The sequence below is a fragment of the Giardia intestinalis genome, chromosome 4, assembly GCF_000002435.2.
Source record: "Giardia intestinalis strain WB C6 chromosome 4, whole genome shotgun sequence".
Taxonomy (NCBI): Eukaryota; Fornicata; order Diplomonadida; family Hexamitidae; genus Giardia; species Giardia duodenalis.
The window spans coordinates 1059787-1081665 of record NC_051859.1 but is presented as its reverse complement, the minus strand read 5'-3'; the positions used below and the strand labels follow the sequence as shown (position 1 = coordinate 1081665).

Here is a 21879-nt window from a genome sequence, read left to right as displayed (position 1 = left end):
CTCTTTTGGCAGGGCTCACCGTGTTGTCTGTGCTACTGTCATGGATTTTCGTCCCCTGTATTCAAAGCAGCTCTTCCTTCGTCGCCTGCACGCATTCTAATAGATCTTCTCCAACTTATGTAATGAGCTCCTTCAAGAGACCGTCTAAACTTGTATTTCAGCATCGCTCTTTCGTTGGGTACACGGCTACGGAGGGTCTTAGGGATCTCCAAGACGTGCAAAGTGCCATGGATGTCTCCTACCAGTAGGACGTCGCGTGTTTTGACACGAGTTTTCCCCTCCATAAAGTTGAATCCGCCCCCACCCATTTCGCTTAGCGTTGCCTGAGCAAACATGTTTATGCTCACTCCACCAACGATCGCTTGTCTGATATACTGAATACGCGTGACCGGCCCCACACAGATCTGCAGGGTCAATAGGGGCTCATGCATCCGATCTGAGATATCGAAGACAGATACCAATCCCCTATCATTTCCTATGTACAAGACGCTTGGCCGCGCCTGGGAGAGACATGCGGCCGTTATTGTGCTGTCAATAACCCCGTATCCAAAAACAGGCTCATAGAAATCAAACAAAGGAAAGTCCGTCTCAAGGCTCTTGGTCACCGGGACAATCATATTCGGAATGCGCTTAGTGGACATAAGGTCCTGTGCGTTATATTCTATCGTCAAGCCGGAGAGATTCGACATGCTCGCGTTGGTGAGGTTTAAGTTGGTAATGACCTGGGAAATAGATATTAAATTTTCGATTGATGTGCTGCTACCGACAGAATAGTTGGAGATCACATTTGGAATGTCTTTTGTAACGATGAAGCCCGATGTGTTTGAAGCCTCATAGTTACATCTCAAGATGAGCTGCTCGTCCTTTATCCCCTTTGTTGCCATGTCGAATGTTTGGACGTGGCATTGCTTGTCAATCATCCAAATCTTGCATCCGTCCCCAGAGGCTGCCAGGAGCATGTTGTCGACGGTTGTGCTGTACTCCAAATGGAAAATAGTGGATAGAAAGAACTGGAACGAAGTGACGAAGCTCCCCTTGGTGGGGTGGTCGAGTAAGTAGGCTCCTATCGCATCTAAATCCGTTGTCCCAATCTCCTTTGCAATCTCTCGTTCGTTCTTCCGTCTATCATCGTCCATGGCCTGAGTTGCTGCCACGGCCACGGGCCACGTTGTGCATGCAAGGTTACCAAATGCGTCACCGACAATGAAAAACGTGGAGGGCTCGTCCGATGGCGGGAAGATGATGGTGGTCGGTCTAAGGATCCCCAAGTGCGGATATGTAGATGACGATAAGATGTTAATGAATGGATAAAGAACAGTCAGATCAGACCGGGTGGTGTCTCGGTCCACACACTGAAGAGACCAGACCTTTATATATCCATCTGGAGCCAAAGAAGTGAACTGCAGTCCGCCGAGGGGGCTGGCAGACGTCTCAAGCTCGCCATTACGAACAATTTGTGAGGACTGAGGTAACCACTTAACCTGAGTTACTGGAAGCGCGTGGTGTGAGCTGACTGACGATGTAACAGAGGGATAAAAAAGCTGAGGAATTGCTCCAGCCGATAGGCTCTGGGAAAAGGTCATGGTATTTCGCCCGTTGTAAAGAGCCTCTTGGTTGCTAAAGGTGGCATCAATGACGGCGTTGTTCACAAAGATGTCGCTGAAGATGGACGAGTAGGCATTGTCAAGGTCGTAGACGATTAGTGAGCCAGCGTATGTGCCAGCAAGGATGACCGTTCCGTTTCTGTGAGGGTGCACATCTATGGAGGTCACTGGGTGAGGAGAGACGAGTACGGCTAAGGGTGCCATGTTATCTGCCAGGTTCCAGACTAAAATGTGGTAGTCACAGAGAGCTGCAAAGGTCATAGCAGGCCCATTGTCTCCAAATGCCTCCAGGTCTTCGTTAAGGCCCGTGTTGCGCCAGTTCGGTGGTGCTACGGCCATGTAAACTAAGGTTAGCTTCCCGACGTTTGCGTACGCCATCGCAGATATTGCCTTCCCCCTGGTGTATTTTGCATGCGACAGGGCCTGGATCTCCGGGAGGGTGGACTGGCTCTTTGCATCGTAGTCCTCTTCATCTTGCTTAAGAGCATTTTCAGAGTCTGCGTATAAATTCATATCGAGACTCGAGCTCAGATACGGTTCCACCGCTTGTAGAAACAGACCATAGTCTTTGGATGAGACGGCCTCATTAAGGCCGTCCTCGTCAAAAAGAGCTGGCTCATATTGCGTACCAGCGTTTTCAGTTGAGAAAATCCCCGTTTGGATGGGCCGTTGATGAGTGGACGGAACTGCCTGCACACTTAGCGAGTTGAGCTTAGACTCTACGTTATAGCTAAGATCAGTGTATGCATGCAGCTCGACATAATGGTCTTGAGAGTCCACATTTTGGAACTGACACGGCTGCCTGAACTCCTTCTGGGGCCGTGTGTAGGCCGTGGGGATTATGTGAGCCATTGTTAGCAATTTTTGTATTCATTGCATCCTTGCAACCAGGTCTGCTATGATTTACTGGCTCAGAGGGACAGCTACTCAGTAGGATCAAGAGCATCTTTGTCTAGTGCCTTTGTCTCTGTGAGAAAATCGAAGTTGAAGCCTAGGCTGTCGGGGATGTCAAGACTACTAAAGCGATCGATAGCTGCCTCCTGGACCTTTTTGAGTAACAGCACGTTGGCTGGGTTCTTCGTATTGAATCGTTCGGTTGTTTTTGCGTGGTTCTCAGATTGCAAAAACTCTCTCAACTCGCGGTCCAGACCAGGTATTTCAAGACGCGAGGCAGCACGGACTACATCTGCAGTAGAAATGATCTTCTTACCTGACTTTCCCTGTTTCTCGGCGAGGAAGGTTACGAATGAAATCGCTGTTGTACATATCTGGGTGAGCCCCAGCCGCAGGTCCTTTGAAAGTTTTATGCTTTCAAGGTCGATATCACAAGCCCTGAGCACGGTGTTTATCGGTAGATCCAAATCCATTTCAGTTGTAGCGGTAAAGAAACAGACCACCCCAAAAAATTAACCAGCTGGCCGCAACTGGCGTACGTGATGGATGACTTCAACCCCAATCCCGCGTTACATTTAACGAATGGGAAGAAGGTTCGCCTGCCGATTGATTCTAAATTCAGAGATACGACCGCAGATTTCACCTTTCCATCTTCGAGTATACGTGAAAAGGTCGCCAGAAAGGTATTCTATAAACTCTCTCTCCCCGCAGAACTGCTCGCATTTGAGTCCGTGCCTGCAGTAGCAATCCTAGTCACACTTTCAGCCCTCGTTACTGAAGACGATTATTCCAAGGTCGTCTCCATCCTGAACTCTGATCTCCGGCTCAAGACTATATATGGCAACTTCATAATAGTGTGTGCATGCGTCAGTTATGAGAAGCTCTGGGGGTTCATCGTCGCTCAGGTTCCGAGGAACTATAACCTACCACAGCAGCGCGTCGTCGACCTGGCTGCTGCGGTCCTCAGTAAGTATACGGGAATCACGCTGTCTGAGGCCAATCCAAGCATTTGTGCATTGACAGGTACAGTCACAGACCCTCGCTTTACTGAGTTTGATGTGGCGTCTCAGGGTAACAACGACATTCTTACACTGGTTCACTGTGGAAGGTTCTACAACTACTTGGCGCAGAAAAGCTTAGAAGAGAGTAGCGCCCGCACCCCTCTAGTAGCACAGGCAGAGCAAATTATTACATCATCGGCCACCACCAACCTGCAAGGGAAGTCTGTACATGGAGGCAGTGATCCGTCACCTTACTCACCCGATGAGAAGCAATTGCGAGTCTACGAAAACCTCTACGAGATACCATTGGAGTTGTTGGCTTATGCAGCGTTTCAGTTGGCAGATGGTGACCCTTCTCGCATAGTATACTTCAACTCTCACCCCGTTACCCTTTTATACATAAGAAATGCAACGATTAACGAGCCACTGGAGAGGTTCTATGGTGCCCTGAGCCAGTGGCCACTCTGCGCAGGAGGATTTGCGGAGGTTGATAGTCACCCCATATCCGAATTCAGGGACCGGAGCTCCTATAAGTACCATGAAGCAGTTGGTAGGGGCCGCAGTATATCATCCAATCAAAATCCAACGGTGCGCCGTAATTCAAGGAGTCAGAAAGATGGCACTCCTATCCTAACGTCAGATCTCTCCCACAGAAACCTCAACTCTGTGGTTGGCCGCCAACAGAATACCTCCACCATGAACCCACTATCCTATACGCAGCGCATACGCCTGGAGTCTAAGGGCCGCGTCTACATAGTTCTCTTCCTCAAGCGACTAAATGATTATCACTCCGATCTAGCGAAGGATTCACACAAGTATCTAATTAAGTCGGGAAGAATACTCACGTCTTCAGCGCAGCAGACGTTTCTTTCCTGCACCGTTGACTTCACCGACCGCTTCAAGGAGATATGCCTCAGCGTTGGTGGAATAACGGACAACTCGTGCGTTAGAATTATTGAGAACTTGCTGCTGGACAAAAACTGCCGTGACATTAAGATTGATGTTATGTTAGGGACCGTCCTCTTCCTTGCCGTTCCGGCTGCGGTACCAGTTATAGTCAACAAGATAAAGGCTATGGGATTTACTTGCAAGCTGATTGCAGGGACCGATGTAGCTGACGAAGCAAGATCTCTATTAATAAACAACAACCATCTGCGGAAATGGATAATACAGGCCGTTATTAACTCACTGTTTCTATTGCTGACACTTCTTTTTTCCTTTGGGCATGCCATTTTCCCCACAAACGCTCAGGTTAACTCCAAGTTGAACACTTCTTTTGTCACTGTCTCAGACACTCTTGCTGCAATTTTCGCCACGCTCTGCGTCTTGACCAACTCAGGCTATTTGATAATTAAATATGGAATGATTGCTCTGTGTAACAAGACGTTTTCCAATGAATCAATGTTGGCGTTCATCCTGCTTACTGGTCTTGTCGTGTCGATCAACGCTTATGGATGGTCATTGGGGCTCAAGCAAGAGTCTCGCACCCCGCTCATGTTCGATTCACTCGTCATCCTAATTACAATGGTCTCCTTTTGTAAGATTATCGAGCTGAAGGCAAAGCAACTTTCTGCAAGGCCATACATTAATCTGGCACAGTCCATTCCAACGGAAACAGTGATCGTTACAGAACTTCTCATCCCAGAGGTGGTCAATCACTTCTTTAAGGACGCCAACAACCTGCTAGAGCCACACCTTCAAGAAGACACAGACACGGATGCCACTACAGATGCCACCGAGACTATGACAGAGCAGCATAGTGTTCTTCAGACGGTGCAAGAATCGCCTTCTAGAGACGCAGATGCCAATTCCCACTTTCTTCTATCTGACATAGACGCTGTTTCCAAACCAGCATCCATAGAGGTAGTGTCCTTGCCTAGTAGCGACAGCATCCAGGTCGCAATGGACTCATCTGATAAGGACACCTCTCTGAAGGCGACGACGAGAAGTTCGCTTTCTCCACGGGGACACCTCCCCGCCTCTGCGAAATCTAAGGGTACTCCTACTCTACGGAAGTCTGGAGTAGATGATAGCATCAGTGTTTTTACGGGACAAGCACATAGCGCTGACACAAGTATTATTTCTCCAAATATCTCCTACAAACGCAACCCTCTTTACAATCTGCTAATCAAAAAATACCAGATTAATAAAATTGTCGAGCACTTGACTGGCAATTATAATGAGTCCTTCGCACAGTACAAATTTGCTAATGCGCAGACACGCAGCCTCACCAAGGGAATGATCGTTAGGGTCCAGGCAGGTTATCGCTGTCCTTGTGATGGGGTTGTTGTTTACGGTTCCACGGAGGTTGATGAAAGATACATCAGTGGTCGGCGGATGATGTCGGCCGTCAAGAATATGGGAGATGTCATCTATGCCGGTACTCGTGTCCTCTATAGTGACCTCTACGTTTGTTGTGTCATGATTAACCAGGACACAATCATCGGGAGGATATTCAGTCTTCTGCAGCGCTCTCAGAAGGCGAGTGATCACCTCCCGAAGCTACATAGAATCTCAAATAGAATTTTGGACATTATGGGGCCACTGGTTCTTGGTCTCGGCGTACTTCTTCTCGTGATATGGCTAGCTGCCGCCTTCAGCAGTAATAGGGTGCACAAATATATTCTTGAACTCTTTGTAAAAGATAATAAGAGCAGATCCTCTGACAATCTGGTAAAAACTATCTTTTCATTCAACATTATGCTAGCATTCTTCATTGCCGGTTGTTCTTCGGCTCTGGCCATTGCAATTCCAATTCTGTCGTTGTCTGGGTCAACCAGAGCACAAAAGATGGGGCTCCTGATGCGCAATAGTTGCTTGCTCAGCGAGCAGTTGGCATCCGTTGAGCATGTAGTGTTCTCTAAATCCGGAACTTTAACGCTAGCGCAGCCTATCGTAGAAAGCATCCTTATACCCTTCAACATCGATGCCATGTTTGCCTTCTTTGAAGCAACAGGCCAACTGGTGCACACGTGCGGTGGGTACATGGTGAAACGCCCAGTAAAGTTGAAGGAACCGGAAACCCTTGCTACTATTTCGGAGGAGTCTTATGGTAATGGAAATGCCGGCTCCCCTTCTCCTTCCTTTGTGATTGCTTCTGCAGAGGCTGCTGGTAATACGTGTGCAATGATGGCTATGCCTCTAACAACGGAGGAGTCGGAGACCAATTTTCCTGGTGGCACAGATACGTCTGGGCCTCTTCTTTCTATGTTTGCACAACCTGGTCAAGAGCGCAGAATGTCAGCGAAAACGATTGATGCTTTGAATGCTGTCGTGGCAGTCGGCGATCTCGGTTCTATTGATTTGGTAATGCCGAGAGAGGAGGATAGTGTGGAGAGTAATGAGAACCTTAGCAGCCTTTGTAAGCCGGTGTCCATCCAAGTTATCTCCAAGAGCAATGCAGTCGACACTCTATGCCACTCTGAAGGATCGGCGTCACTGTCAGACAGCATTCACCGTTTGTCCTCGCCATTAGGACTGACACCGAGCATATCTAGCACAAACCTAAAGAGCTTCGAAATTCCGAGCCAGGCCTTTCCTCGAACCACCTCGATGCCTTTGCATGTCAGCATGTCCATGTCTACTCTTCCAAACATTGCAGACTACATGGCCAAAGTTTATACAAAGGATGATTTGTGCGCTGCGATGAATACAGATGTTGTTCTGGGGAAGATGCGTGACAAGTTCATCTATTCCGTCGCCATCAAATGCCTCAAGTATTACGCCAGCTTTGCTCACCACTCTGGAAACTCAATTATTTATAGCTTGCTAACGTGCATAATTCTATTTGCCAAAGGAAGGCCAATGGACCACATAGTTCGAAACATTTCAAACCTCTCGGAGTTCTCTCTCCCGGACGCAAAAGACTTCGAGATGCACCAAGACCGTGGTGGATTCAGCGCAATTATGGGCGGAGAAGAAATTTACTGTGGTAATTTCTACCATGAAAAGAAAGATACCGATGGACCACTTTCCAATTGCAACAACGAGAACAGCAGTATCCCAACAGAGAATCAGCAGAGCCAGCAATACGTTCGAATTAACCCTCAGACATTTAAGTACGAATTTATCAACTCCACAAGTCCAGAACAGTTAGAGGGCATGTTCGATAACCACGACTATGCGGCACTGTACATAAGGGGGGAACTTATCTCTACCATAACTGTGTCAGACACCGTTAGACCAGACTCTCAAGCTACGATTTCACGGCTGAAGAAGAGGGGCTACAACGTGTACATGATCACCGCAGACACCCAGCACTCGGCCTTCAAAGTCTCTGACAAGGTTGAAATTCCAAGAGAGTGTGTCATACATGATCTTCCAGTTAATGTGAAGCCGGATGCAATCCGTTTTTTGGCTCTTCACGACCGATGGCCCACACAAAAGGAAGTAACTATGTTGTCTCACGGCTGGAAAGCAGACGGGTGGGAACAGAAGCAGCAGAAAGTGCTCTTTGTCTGTGATGGGATCAATGATATCAGTTGCTTACCTGCTTGTGGGGTATCTGTGGCTGTTGGTTCTGGGGAGCAAATTCTCAAGAATAGCGCCGATATAGTACTCATGTCAAACCATCTATCTGACATGCTTCAAATGTTTCATTTTGCCGAGACCGTACGCAAGTTCATGATTGCTGTATTTATTGTCACGATCCTGTACTCCACTATACTGCTCATTCTAACGTCGGGCATTCTTGTTCCCGTTCCTTTTGTGATTAGCCCAACATACTCTGCGCTCGCTATCACTGGCCTTGTTGTGTGTGTCACCACAATAGGTCTTTCATTGAACCTGTACTGCGAAAGGTAGACGCAGAGCCGGCATGACTTAGCTCTTGCTCTTGCTTTTCTTCAGCACGGCCTTCAAGGGGGTCCTAGGCTGTTTGCTACAAGTGCTCGTCTGCGACGAGAGTAGCCGCTCTATTTCTGCTTCTCTCAGCACGAGCTGTGAACGGAAGAAATCTATGTCCTCGTCCTTCTTCTTTATTAATATGTTCTTGATGGAGAGCTCCTTCTCCAGCGCGCCAATCTCCGACTCCGTACTATCGTGTGTGGAGGAGGACTCCTTTCCGAGTACCTGAAGGAGCTTGAGGTCGTTAACCTTTGAGCTACTGGGGCTGCCAGACTCCATCAATCGGTCTCTGTACTCCCGCACCCTCTCCGTAAGCGTGGTTACATTTAGCTTGAGGGCATTGATCTCAGCATTCTTTGACTGAAGCACGTTCCGCATTTCGTCCTGAAGACGAGTAATCTCACAATTCTTTTCCTTTATCTGTGCACGAAGCGCGGATACATCTATGCTGTGCTGGCCGTTGGAGAGGGCCACGGCGGTCTGTGCCGCACCGGCTCTATCCTGGATAGATTCAATGGCTTCATCCTTGTCCTTTACAACACGCTCCAGAAAACCGATTCTAGATTGCAATTCCAACTTGTGCTTTATCATGGCATCCAGCTGCTCCGATAGACCTGCAATCTCTGCCTTGCTTTTCAACAAGGCCTTATCCTTTGCCACCATATCAGCCGACAGGAGCTCATGCGCAGCTTCAACTTCCTTTATCGTAGTGCGATGGCGTTCTTCCAAGGAGCTGATCGTCAGGTTAAGCCTGTGTATCTCCTCGTCCTTGTTTGTGAGAGCCATCGTCATCTCTCTAGTCGGAATGGGCATAGAGAGCGCAATGCTCTTCCGTTTGAAGTCATTTGCTTCCTTGATGGATGACTGGAGATCAATTTTAGATTCTCGCAGCTCATTTTGCAATCTCCCTCGGTCGTCCTCCAAAAGCCTGATGCGCTCTCGATGTGCAGCATGCGTCTCTTGCAATTCTGTAAGGACCCGCTCATACTCTATGCGGAGCTTGGCGTTGTCTGTTCTTGCTGCGCACAGTTCTGACGCTGCATTTTCTCGTTCCTGAGCCAACTTTTTTGCCATATTAGCGCACTGCTGCTCTGAATATGCGAGAGAAGCGGACAGGTCAGCTATTTTTCCATTCAGCATCGACGCCTCTGCCTGCGCGGACGCCAAGTCCTCTATGAGAGAGTTGTTCTTCGTCCGCTGCTGCTTTAGCTGCTGCTCATAGTCTTCTATGGCATAACGGGTGGACTTAGAGGACTTCTTGAGTACCACCAACTCCTCCTTCAACAGGTCCATCTCCTCCCGTATCTTGACGTTTTCACTAGTGAGACTGTCTATTCGTTGCTCTAGTGTTACAACTGTGCTATGGTTGTTATCGTTAAACTCCTCTAACTGTGTTGCTAGATCATTATTGTGAATCGTTAGTGTGTCTATTTCTTGAATGTATTTGGCTTCGCGGGCTTTATACTCCTCTACTTGCTTCTTCAACTTAGGTGTCTCGTCAATGTCAGAGTCCTCGTAACTGTCGACGAAGTAGTCTGCAAAAAATAGGTCTATGAGCTTGCTTATGCGTGTTGGTTTCTCCCGTGGCGTGCCATCAGTGTTCCGGGGTGTGTGTTGCCGCACACCAGGCCTCTGCCCCCCAATGCTTCCAGAGGGATAGTTTGCCAATCCTCCAGCTCCACGCTGCGCAGCTGTCTGTCTGTTCTGATTAAATCCTTCGTAATTTTCGATATTTGCATACTTCTGAGACGTATTTGGGGATAAAAGCCCGTATACAAAGTTGTCTGAATTCATTGGTTAACACGCTTTTTTGAAATTTGAAACAAATGAATGTGTAATTGTCTGCACTGTAGCCCTGGGGCACATTGAAAAGGCTTTTGTCTAGGAAAATACCAATGGTCGTGCCTTATTCATCAAAAAGTGATACCTTCGTATATGTTCCTTCTGTAATCTCGTTGATGGGAGCAGACGTCGAGCTCACTGCAGTTGCGATGATGCCTGCGTTCCTAGAGGAATCAGTAATGTAATCTACCTCTTCTTGAATTTCGGTCTTTAGGGTACTCCCGCCTCCACAGTGCGAAAATGCACTTCTACTGCGCGAGCTGGCGCGGGATCCTTTCTTAGACCCAGCACTGGTGCTAGAGTTACTTGCAGCGCGCCTCATAAGCTTCTCCTGCTTCTTTTCCTGCTTCAAGAGGCGCTTGATCTCCTTTTTGTCTGCCTTTGTTTGGGGAGCCTTCGATGGCTGGGAGGGGGTGATCACAGGTGAATTTGCGCAAACCTTATACAGCTGCGTCTCTAGCTCAGCAGCACTGTCTGCAGGAGAATGGTTATCGATAGATTGCATCACGCTGGTTGAGGTTAGTGGAGAAGGAGAGGATTTGCCAGTCCGAATCTCAGCATTAGAAGTGGGAATGCTCACGTGGCTAGGACTCACAATGGCCTCGCTGGAGGACGCTTGCTCATTATTAGACTTGAGGCTCTGTAGTTGAGCCATTAGGTCTGCAATTAGTATATCCTTTGAAGAGAGATCTGCTTCAAGAGATGCTACTTTGTCTTCTAGCCGTTCCTCACTGTACTGTGGCCGTGAGGGCAATCCTTCGACTGAGACTGCTACAGCCTCACGGGTGCCCGCTTCTGTCTTTGCTCGGCTTAGCTCGTCAACTAAAAGCTTCTTTTCTGCCAAGACATTCATGGTTTGCTGCTGCACTGATACCAACTGAGTCTCCTTCTCCTTCAAGCGCTCCTTTAATTCATTTGTCTGGCGTTCTAAGGACTCGACCAGCAAGTCCTTTTCTGTGCATCGCTCCTTCCATAGAGATACTTCGTTAACTAATGCTGTCTGAGCATATGTTTCTAGGGCGCTCTGCCTTGCACTTTGAGGAGACCTTGGCTTGTGGGCTGAGGTCCTCTTAGACGAAGAAGATGCTGCCGTGGACTTCCGGAAAGAGCTTGCTGTGTATGCTGTCTTATTATGAGATACTACGGCATCGAGTTCTGGCATGGGCCGAGACTTGGCATGTAATTGAGGAGTACTGGGTGGGGAGAAATGTCTGACAGACTCTACACTAAGTACTTCTGGAAGACCATAGGAGATGGTTAAAGGTCTATTATAATTGTGCGCAGAAGATCTTCTATCCATATGCGCGCTATGCTCCAACAAGTGACTTTTCTGCTCTGGCGCATCATCCAGTGACTCCAGTAGGCTCTGTGATATTACGATGGCTGGTGCTGCAGCTTGATACACACGTCCCGACTCTTGTCGTGCACTCGAGCAACGTCTACGCTTCTCGGGGGTCTCATAAGTGGGCGTGCTTTTCAACTTCTTTGAGGAATATGCACTACTTGGTCTTGTGGTGCCAATACGAGGATTAGCAGCAGCAAGCTTAGCTGCCAGGTTCTTGTTGATCCATTGGAGCCTCTGTAGTTGTGTTTCTTTGGCAGCTAGTTTGGTCTCTAGTTCCATGCTATGGATGGCACTTTTTTCTAGAGCTGATCGCAGTGTGGAGCTAAGACTGCACGTTGCGGCAATCTTTCTTCTAGTTTCTGCTGTATCGCGGACAAATGCTTGTGTCATGGAGCTCATCTGGGCACGTAGAGCATCATTGTCCGACAGAGCTCTTCGTAGATCGGAAGACGAAACATCTGGGCCATTGTAAGCTTGTGCCTGGGCCAAACCATCTATCTTTCTGGTGAGGTCTGCGATACTCGCATCTGTCTTCACTAATTGATCGACGATAAACTGCGTTGCCTCAGCTGAGAGGGTGCTGGACGCTGTGTTGTTTAACTCTGAAAGCACAAGAGGAGGATCATCTAGGTTTTTGTCTCTTGCTTCTTTTGGTTGGCGACGAGAAGAGACGACGGTGATCGCATTAGAAATCAGGGAACTCATGGTGCTATTCTTTGACATATGAACTGGTCGCTGAGGCCTAGCAACTGGCGTTGACCAGGTAGCATCGGTGGTAAATTTAAGCGTCTGAGGGGTGCTGTATCTAGCCGGCCTAGAGCGTTTAGTCAAATTGACCTCCTGGTAGCTAGCACTATCCGATGTGAGAAGTTCTGGAGACGGATGGAGAGACCGGGGCGTTCCGGATTTTCTAACTCTTCGTGGCTCGCGATCACTCGATGCTGATCGACTTAGATGCTGCTTTGCTGGACGCCTATGGCCACTGTGGTGATTTTCATCCCGTCCAGTGCAACTTGCAGAGCGTGCTTTGGTCCCCGGGCGCGGTTTTGTGCGCGCTAGCATCAAATTCAGCCGATTTTTTCCCGGCAGAAAGTGAATTTACCAGAAATTTTCCTTGTCAATCAGGGCAACAGCGTTCTGTAGCCGTTGATGACGTAATGATGCATTTATCTCGCTAGAAAGATAAACTACTCACCTTTTCATGACAACAAGTTAGTTGACAAAAAATCAGATTTGGACTCATGCTCGAAGATGAGTACTACGATAAAATGGAGACCAATCCGTTTCGACTGAATAGCGACTTTGACATCTATAAAGTAAGAGCGGACGATCAACGTGAGAAAGCCGAGCAGGCCGCGTTACTGAAGAAAATTCCCATCCATATGCGAACTAGCGAATACGCCTCCAGGAACAGGAATCTTGGCCTGACAGAGTCTAGAAGCAAGGGATCAGCCTCCTCTTCAGGACATTCATCCACAGCAACCAGCAACATCAGCGGTAGAGGATCAAAAGCACAGACAGGCAAGGGCACAACGTCTCTTCCACCCATTGCAAAGACCCGTAACCAGCGTGTGGCACGAGAGGAAGAGCTCCAGATTCCGAAGGAAGTCCTCAATCGTTTGGACGCTTACTCCCCTCTCTATTCAGAGAAATACGCACATCTGACGAAAAAGGACCGTGAATTTCTTGAGAACTTGGTCCGGGACCCGGGCCCTCGGCCAAAGCTGGACGAGTACATGAGCAAGCAAAGAGACATCTTCCTTGCGGAGCTGTCTTTGCAAACCAAAAAGAGCGAAATAGATAACATCAATAACCAAATTCGTGCAAAGGAAGACAATCTCAAGGCAGAAGTGAAAAAGCTCGATGTGGAGGTCTCGAAGTTCGATAAGTTCATTCGCCACAGCGATCTGGGGACTGTGAAGACAATATCGGAGTCTGAGAAGGCTGTTAAGGCCCGAACACAGAGACAAGAAATGATTCGTAACACCAGTAGCCAAATACTCGCTTTGAAGTCAGAGATAACCAAGCACGAGCTGTCCATTCGTCAGCTACATAGGTATAGGCTTTTCTTGGACCAACTCATTTCCATTAAAGATAGAGAGCTACTCGTAGGGCGACGAGAGCGACATACTGTTCAACGTATGGCCATAGCCTTCTGTTTGGAGAAGTATGGACACTGTCACGGACTCTGCCTCACGTGCTTCTGCTTTCCGCTGAACTCAACAATTGTGCAGACTGGCGCCATAACACCGTACAATCTAATTACTATGAATGATGCTGGAGCTCAGAGTGGCAGGACCTACTATGACAAGATCCTTACAGAGAGTACGGAGGTGCTCGCCAGTACAATTAATACAAACGACAGAATAGATCCGAGTAAGAACCTAGAGGAGATGCCTGGAACCATTGTACTGAAGAAGCTGAGCGAAATTCTGGAATTTTATACAATACCCAGTGGCCGGTGCCCAGAGCCCTGCACAAACTACTGCAACTACATGACCATATCTTCACAGGAGGACAAGCAGTACATCATGCGTATGGCACCCAATGTGTTTGCGGAGTCAGGGCCAGTTATTCAAGAGTCGCAGATAGGCGCTGGTGCTGTGTCCACAGACGGATCAGTGCTTATGAAAAATAACCTCAAGCAGCTTGGTCTCACGATGCGTCATCTTGTTCGCGCCACGCAGATCAGCATAGAGGAGTACTCCCACATCCCGGTGTCAGAGCCAGGCCTCAGTGATTACTACAGTACAAACGTAGGTCTTTTCGTGAATGAGGAGAATAAGATACCTTTTCTGGACACCAACGAGTTTGTCGAGTCGCTCAGATCGATTGAGAATACCAACTTCTTCTTGCTGGAGCATTTGCAGACAGTAGAGACGAGCCAGGAGGCTTTCATAGATAGGTGTATTAATGAATATAGAGAAAGGGAGGAAGAGATGCGCCAATTATTAATGCAAACTGGAAACCTTCAAACGCTGGCCCAGCGGACAGATGCAGAGGAGGTGGAGGGTGAAGCTTCGTATGTAGAAGCGACCCTTGACCACAATACACATCTGGTGTCCCTTCTTGAGGACGCCATCAGACAGGCATACATCCACTGTACAAAGACGTCAGACAGCGACGCGCTCTCTGTCACACCACTGAACATGCTGAGTAAGATAGAAAGGCTTTTGCAGCATTCCTCCGCACTCGTTAGAAAGCTGCCAGAGAAGTACCACATTTTATTTGAAAAAGCACGTGAGAAAGAAAGGCGCAAGGAGAGACACCGCAAGCGTCAAGAGGAATTGGCAGTGATTCATGCAGATAAGATAGCCCGCGCTCGGGAAAGAGCTCTGGAGCCAATCAAGAAGGCCACAATACGAAAGGTTATGGCTCGCAGCTACGGGGCTGCAAAGAAAACTATTGATAAAAGCACCAGAGAACAGGACGAGGATAGAGGTCAATTACAACTTATCGCAAGCAATAAAAATAACATTGATTTTGGTAAGGATTTCTATGAGTGATGCATTTCTAATTTTCCTCTATTCTGCACTAGCTGCTGCTGAGGACCCAGAGAGGCCTCTAGCTGCTTCGTCTTCCTCAGAGATCTCAACGTAATCGTCAAAGCTCTTTGCAGTGCTGGCCAAGCTGCTGGGAGCTCTTACATTGTCGTCGTTAATATGGACCGCAGTTTTGGCCAGCTGTGTATTGGTGGCTAACTGGAACCTCACCACTCCAAACGACTCCTGGTTATCTTGCTCGGAAGCCTCAAAGCTTTCTGGGTTGTCCGCCATTTGAAGACCAGTGTCGCTGATTGCAGTTGCCGTGCGGCTGGACGCTTCGAGTCTTTGTTGAAGGATTGCAATGCTTGATATAACGCTTGACAAATGTCTGGAGATGTTGCTTTTATCTTCTGTTACTTTGCTAAAATCACACGTATCTATATAGGTTAGAAGAGACGCAGTGTCCTTCTTGATGATGTCAACTTCCACTTGCAGCCATGCCGGGGGAATGCTCTGCATCTTAGACAGTTCTGCAATTATGGCATCTCTGTTGGCTATTTCGCTGTCAAATATAGCACGTTGTTGGGAAAACGATTGGTTAAGAGCATCATCTCTTTGTTCTGTCTCTATCTCGCTTGTTTTTATTAGAAGATCCTTTATCAGCTCATCTCGCTGCGAAACCTCTCCTTGGGCCGCCGCAAGGGCCTCTCGAAGTGCCGTTAACTCTTCCTCGTCCTCTTTCAGCTTTGCCTTTGTTGCTTCTAGCATTTGGGACTTTGCAGCCAGAGTCTCGTTCAGCTTGGAGATTTCCTCAGATTTGTGTGATGTGAACTCAGTGACTGAGCTCAACATGCTAGCTTTAGTGCTATTGAGCACGTCTTCGTATTCGTTTTCGAGCTTGCTCCGGAGTAGCTTCATTTCTTGGAGATAGTTTTCTGCATTACTAGCTGCATCAGCCATCTGGATCTGGCTGTTGTAGTTTTCAACGATCTGCTTGAAGTAACTCACCTCTTCGCTTTTATCCACAAGGAGCTTATTTAGCCTGTCTATCTCCAACTGCTGCTTTGATTCTGTCTGCATTTCTAGCAAAACTTCGTGGTCGTCTCCCACGTGCTTGTCTATCAGCGCACTCTTCCGGTCAGCTTCATATTGCAGCTTCTTTCTCTGCTCTTCACAGACCATTTCAATTGCTGTACTATGCTGTTTGAGTAACTGGTGCTCCTTAGTAATGTTCTTCAGAACGGTAACCAGTGTTTCTCCAAACGCACTTTGCTCCTCATTGGGTAGAGATTCTTTAGAAGGAAGAACTGCTTTCGCTAGAGATAAAATTTCGGTCCGCAACCGTTCAATAAGATCTTGTTGTGAGCGAGAGTTGTGTTGCTCTTTCGCTAAGCGAGCATTGGTGGAGATGCTATCTTCCTTTAATGAGCTCATTTCATACGATACCTCTTCAAGTCGCTTAGTCATAGACGTCAAGTTCTCTCGCAGACGCTGCGCATCAGAGCGATAGAGTTGCTCATTCATCTGCAATGTCTCTAGCTCTGCTGTCTGCTCCCCCTTCTCAGTGTACACATCCATTAGCTGCTTTTTCAATGCTGTAATTTCCACGTTTGCTGCTAGAAGTGCATTATTAAGATGGAGGGTTTCATCTGCTTGTTCCTTAGCGCCTTTTTTCATTAGTTCATCGATCGTATGGGATAGTGTGGCGTTCTGGGCCGAAAGTGTATTCAACTCCTCTTGTAGCCTGCCAAGAATATCGTCTGTTTGAGTGTCAGCGTCTGCCAGTGTCAACGGGAGAGATATAGAATTAACCACCTCTTCGCCAGCATTCAGAAGACTGCCTTCGCGTGCCTTTATATGCTCGGAAATGCGACTAAGCAAGACAGAATTCACGTAGCCACTTTCAGAATCATGGCCAGGAGAACTGGATGAGCCAGAAGTGGCTGCGTTAGCCTTGCCCACAACCTTTGAAGCGTACAAAAAGTCTTCAGGAGAGAGTAGAAAGTCTCCACTGGAGCTTGCCATATGTCGTCTATAGCGCTCATTGAGTAGCTCAAAGGATGTAACAATGGCGCTAGAAATAATATATGGTGCCAAAACGTTAGACCCAACAAACATCCGCTGGAAGCTTATTGGTGGAAGGCCCTTGGATCGCATGTAACTGTTCAGCTGCGTCAAGTCAACAGAGTACACCAGCAAGAGCTTGCTAATATTAATTGATGTGAGCTTTCCAGCCCCCTCTGTGTGTGAATTAAGCCACTTACAGAATTTCTGAAGGATACTTTGTCTCTGATTGAAGTGATCGTCTATCTTGCTTAGCATAACTTCAAGAGCAGCGGAGTACTCCGCTGTCGAGAGGGTGTAAAAATGATCAAGTACTCGTCGCGCCCGGTTATAGACGACTCCTGGCTCTTGAAGATTTATCTCCATGATGTTAATATGAAGTATTTCTTTCCTTCCAAATATGGAGAGCGCGTCCCCAAGCTTGTCCAGTAGATCCATGTCGAGGATAAACACTTGAATCATGTCCCAATGAGGGTTATTGGGCCGCCGTACCGAAGCCGGCGCTGTTGATTTTATGTAATGCTCATTTGCTGGGCTCCTTGTCCGCTCAAACTTGTCGAAGGCATGGTTCACCCGCAGTTCTGCTGCAGTAAGCGTCGGAAACATCACGTAGTCCTCTGAGAATTATTAAAAATTAGATGACAGTGACCATAGATCTAACTGCGGAGTTTCAGACCGCACGGTCGCAGGTACACAAAGAGCGCTTGGGGTCTCTAGAGGACGACAACGTTTTTGTAGAACCTGCGGACCCCGTCTGGATGCAGATGGCCAATAAACTGCGTGCTGATATCCTAACGCTTCAGCAGACCCTGACTAAGATAGAAGACAAAGAGAGGCAGAGACAGAGGTCCATCTTTAACGATATTCTCGCAGGCGAGATCAAGACACTGGGCAAGAGTGCAACAGACCAAATTGAAACACTTCAAGCAGGAATTGTTGGACTGAATGCGCAGTCTTTGAATAACCCTGCGGAGGAGGAGCTCCGGCGAGGAGTTGTGGGGTCCCTCTTTGCGAGTCTACGGAGGGAAACCCAGAATCTTCGTGACATACACCAACGGTATGCGGCAGCCTTGGCTCTTCCCGAGACCTACGAAGGTGCTCACCTAACATCTCAAGCCAGGAACATTTCTGCACTTGCAGATCAACGGGCGGAGTTGAGTTCAGAGGAGATCAAAATGCGTCAGCAAGAAATAACGTACATAACCACAGGGATCGCAGAGATAGCAAATATTATCACCCAGATGTCTGAGCTCATCTATGAGCAAGGAACGGTGCTAGATAGAATAGATGCAAATGTGTATACCGCAGTTGGATACGCTGAGGAAGGAAGAGATATACTTAAGCACGCCCGAAAGCGGCAATGGAAGATGCGATGGTGCAAGAAATTAACTTATATCATCATAGGAGTCGATTATGGTCTGCTACTAACATATATTTTTCTGCGACTTATATAGCCTTCTGCGAATGTACTAACCCTGCCTTCTCAGCCTTGCCGGCAATGAGCTGTGCTTAGAAATATTAATATAGCTGAACATATTTCCTGTAAATTTCAAAATCCGCTCCCTCCATGTCCGAGCTTCGGGGAGGGACAGAGCAAGCACATGGAAGTGATGTTCAGCCGAATACTCCACTGAATGTGGACGGTCCGTCGGGGCCTTTATTCACCAATGACCCGATCTTAGAGATGGCGATGCTTGTCGAGCTATACGTGCAAGATCTCACCCTTCTCGGCCTTTTTTGTCAATATATCACTAAGTACAGCTATCGGGTTATCTATTTCAGTCCCGAACTTATCTGCAAGAAGGGTGCAGACGCCTCATCCACAAGCACAGCAATACGTCAACTTTTAAACACAGCCGAGGATCTTAGCCTAGATCAATTAACAGAGTACACTGCTTTGCTCTCTTCTGATCTCAGCAAACATAGGGAGAAGCTGGGAGATGAGTGTAAGAAGCTTAAAGAAACACTTGCTTCTCATCGATCCTACGACGAGTGCCTGGTTCGAGAGCGCATAGCCGTCCGCTACACTAAGGATATTCAGGAGGTTGATGCACTGGTCCGAGAGAGAGGATTTTGCATGGCATGTCCAACACTAATCATCAACTCCAGCGGCAACCTGCAGCCCTACATTATGTCCACCGCCGTGCTGCAATCGCTCTTCTCTTTACTTACTCGGAAACAGCAGTGCATTGGCTCTTACGGTAAAGACCTTTCGATAGAGACAGATTCGCAGGGCGTTGGCACCATCTCCACTACAAACATAAATCAGCACACTGACCACTTTCCACCAAAGGTATGTCTTCACACCAATATGTCCAGGACACACAAGACTAGTGAGGTATCCACGATCTTACTTGCAAAGGGCAAGGAGAGCACATATGCCAACGTTGCAGAGCAATCCATTCAATCATTCAGCTGCGAGACCAATCTACAGCCTGGGAATTCACATGCACCTACCAATAATGATGAGGACGAAGTGGATGACCTTTTAGCCCAGCTTTTATCCGATGATGGTTATACTGCAGTTGGTGCTGAAGCCATCTCCTCAAACCTTTTGAATCTTCAATGTGACCTTATCAAATCGAAGGGGGAGACCTCTGTTCTAACTACGCAGAAAGAGGCAGATTCTCGCAAGATTTTAGAGCTTGCTGACGAGGTGAAGATGCTTTCAGCTAGCTTAGATAAGAAGGATGAACGGCTGGCACTTCTTGAGCAAGAGTTTGCAACTCTTAGTGAGCACGCAAAGAGTCTCGAAAGGAATTTAGTAGAGCAGTCTGCTGAGTTAGTAGTTAAGCGCAAAGAAGCGGGAGATAACGCTCTTCGTGCAGATGAAAAGACTGCCGAACTAGGGCTCGTTTCCAAAGAGCTGGGAATTAAGCTGACGCTACTCAAAAAGGCTGCTGCAGAGATCGCGCGTCTCAAAGAGCTCCTTACACAGAAGTCGGACAGCATTGAGTTCTCAACATCCAAAATAACCGAATTGCAGAACGAGCTAGAGATAAAGGATGCAGAAATACGAAGAAACGAAAACAGGATTGAGCGACTGCACAAGGAATTAGCAGAAAAGACTGACTTGTTACATAATCTTAAATTAATGGACACAAAGATGCGTCACGATTTGGAAGAGGCCAAGGATGGTATGGAGCGAGCCAGCAGTCGGACCACAGAGCTAGAAAATATGCTTGCCCAGAAAACTTTGCAGTTGGATAGAAAATCTAATGATCTCACGCTTCTAATGGAGGAAAACACCAAGTTTTCTGCGCAAATAGTTGCTTTGCTAAATTCCACCAACAGTCTTAAGTTGGAAGTTGAGCAACTTAGACTGGAAAGGAATACAAGCTACGGAGATATCAAGAGACTCTCAGCAGAACTATCTCAGAAGGAAACGGATCTCTGCGACGCGCTCAAGAAGCTGGAGATGGAATCTGAGAAGCTAGCTCACGTGGAAGAGCTGCTTTCTGAGAAGAAGATGCAACTCGAAAAGCTTACATTGGATCTCACAGTGAAGAATAGCGATATTGCAAAGCTGACGGCAGAGTCTATAACGAGGGAGGAAGAATTAAGTTGCAAATCAGAAACTATTCAGCAACTGCGTGGAGAAATATCGACATTGCACGACAAGCTTTTGGACGGCAGTTCTTCAGCTGCCCGGATTGCAGAGGTTAAAGAGCTTCTGACGACTACGAACGACCTCAAGACAAAGATCTATGACCTAGAGTCCCTCAACACTGAGCTACAACAGGACAGTGAGCGATACAAGCTGGAGATCAACCGGCTATCCTTGGCACTAGAGGAAAGAGACAAGCCAAGCACTGTTTGGACAAACACCACAGAAACCAAACTGCGCCAAGAGGCTCCCGTCAATGTCTCCCAGAGCGGTTCGCACATCATAGATATATCGGACTCGTTCACTGAGAAAGTAGAGCATATGCAAACGTCTTGGAGACGTCTCCAAGATGTCTTGGACGAGACAGAGAAGGAGAAACAAGAGCTAGTGGTCCGCCTGCAAGACGCACAGAAATTAATAGAGACTTTGCACGCTCAGCTGAAGAAATCCACCATTCCAGGCAATGGCGGTAGTAGCACTAACCACGAGAATCATATACCTGAGGGAAAGATTCATGCATTACAGGATGAGCTGGCCGCTTCGAAGGCGAAAATAAAAAGTCTCAGGGAGGCACTTGGCTCTCTCAAAATAGCATATAGGAGTCTTCTAGAAAACATGAACGAAACAACAGCCATATTGAACGAACAGAATGTCCGTGAAGAGGACTACAAAAAGAAGCTTGCAGAGCTCACGGCAGAACTAGGAGTGTTGAGAGCAGTACGAGCCTCGGATGATGGCACATTGAGTGTAGAGGCCTTGAGCCATGAGTACACAGTTGTCAATGAGGAGCTTAAACGCACAACAACTGAACTCTCTCAAGTGCAGGCGGCTCTTCAGCAAGCCAATGCACGAGAAGAGGCGCTACTAGAGCGATTGACAGATGCTGCAGCGGCGATTGGTCCATACACTAATCACACCACTGCTGATGAAAGCAAACCGAACGCTGTTGTGACACTAGAAAGGGCAGTGCAGGTTGCAGATATCATCCAAAACCCTCCTCCCCAATCCATAACAGCAGATGCAGCAGTTAATACCGACATACCATGCAATTATCGGGAAACTAGCGACATAGAAAATGAAATTTCGGGATTGCACAGCACAATAGCAACGCTTACCTGTGAGCTGGTTCAGGTTCGAGGGGAGTGTGTACTACTGAAACAGCAGGTCCAGAGTGGAAAAGCAATTGCATAGA

At 47.6% G+C, this 21879-nt stretch overlaps 9 protein-coding genes across 9 annotated transcripts; 4 read left to right on the top strand and 5 right to left on the bottom strand.

The window, feature by feature from the left end:
* Positions 1-38: 38 nt before the first annotated feature.
* On the bottom strand, positions 39-2456 carry GL50803_0033592 (uncharacterized protein; the record flags this gene model as incomplete). The annotated part of the gene is made up of 1 exon (XM_001709722.1): positions 39-2456. One exon carries the CDS (start codon positions 2454-2456, stop codon positions 39-41), a length of 2418 nt encoding a protein of 805 aa, XP_001709774.1.
* Positions 2457-2527: 71 nt separating this feature from the next.
* GL50803_0013164 (uncharacterized protein) lies at positions 2528-2971 on the bottom strand (the record flags this gene model as incomplete). The annotated part of the gene is made up of 1 exon (XM_038045714.1): positions 2528-2971. One exon carries the CDS (start codon positions 2969-2971, stop codon positions 2528-2530), a length of 444 nt encoding a protein of 147 aa, XP_037901974.1.
* Positions 2972-3040: 69 nt separating this feature from the next.
* On the top strand, positions 3041-8302 carry GL50803_0039843 (Copper-transporting P-type ATPase; the record flags this gene model as incomplete). Its single annotated transcript, XM_001709720.2, has 1 exon — positions 3041-8302. One exon carries the CDS (start codon positions 3041-3043, stop codon positions 8300-8302), a length of 5262 nt encoding a protein of 1753 aa, XP_001709772.2.
* An 18-nt stretch (positions 8303-8320) lies between these two features.
* GL50803_002305 (Intracellular protein transport protein USO1) lies at positions 8321-10138 on the bottom strand (the record flags this gene model as incomplete). The annotated part of the gene is made up of 1 exon (XM_001709719.1): positions 8321-10138. The coding sequence occupies one exon, from the start codon at positions 10136-10138 to the stop codon at positions 8321-8323; it is 1818 nt and encodes a 605-aa protein (XP_001709771.1).
* Positions 10139-10250: 112 nt separating this feature from the next.
* GL50803_0017075 (putative Spindle pole protein) lies at positions 10251-12593 on the bottom strand (the record flags this gene model as incomplete). The annotated part of the gene is made up of 1 exon (XM_001709717.1): positions 10251-12593. The coding sequence occupies one exon, from the start codon at positions 12591-12593 to the stop codon at positions 10251-10253; it is 2343 nt and encodes a 780-aa protein (XP_001709769.1).
* A 179-nt stretch (positions 12594-12772) lies between these two features.
* On the top strand, positions 12773-15037 carry GL50803_002523 (uncharacterized protein; the record flags this gene model as incomplete). Its single annotated transcript, XM_001709716.1, has 1 exon — positions 12773-15037. One exon carries the CDS (start codon positions 12773-12775, stop codon positions 15035-15037), a length of 2265 nt encoding a protein of 754 aa, XP_001709768.1.
* Positions 15038-15055: 18 nt separating this feature from the next.
* GL50803_0017074 (Coiled-coil protein) lies at positions 15056-17686 on the bottom strand (the record flags this gene model as incomplete). The annotated part of the gene is made up of 1 exon (XM_001709715.1): positions 15056-17686. The coding sequence occupies one exon, from the start codon at positions 17684-17686 to the stop codon at positions 15056-15058; it is 2631 nt and encodes an 876-aa protein (XP_001709767.1).
* A 32-nt stretch (positions 17687-17718) lies between these two features.
* GL50803_003869 (Qa-SNARE 2) lies at positions 17719-18534 on the top strand (the record flags this gene model as incomplete). The annotated part of the gene is made up of 1 exon (XM_001709714.1): positions 17719-18534. The coding sequence occupies one exon, from the start codon at positions 17719-17721 to the stop codon at positions 18532-18534; it is 816 nt and encodes a 271-aa protein (XP_001709766.1).
* A 113-nt stretch (positions 18535-18647) lies between these two features.
* Positions 18648-21878, top strand: GL50803_003868 (Coiled-coil protein; the record flags this gene model as incomplete). The annotated part of the gene is made up of 1 exon (XM_001709713.1): positions 18648-21878. The coding sequence occupies one exon, from the start codon at positions 18648-18650 to the stop codon at positions 21876-21878; it is 3231 nt and encodes a 1076-aa protein (XP_001709765.1).
* Between the last annotated feature and the right edge of the window lies 1 nt (position 21879).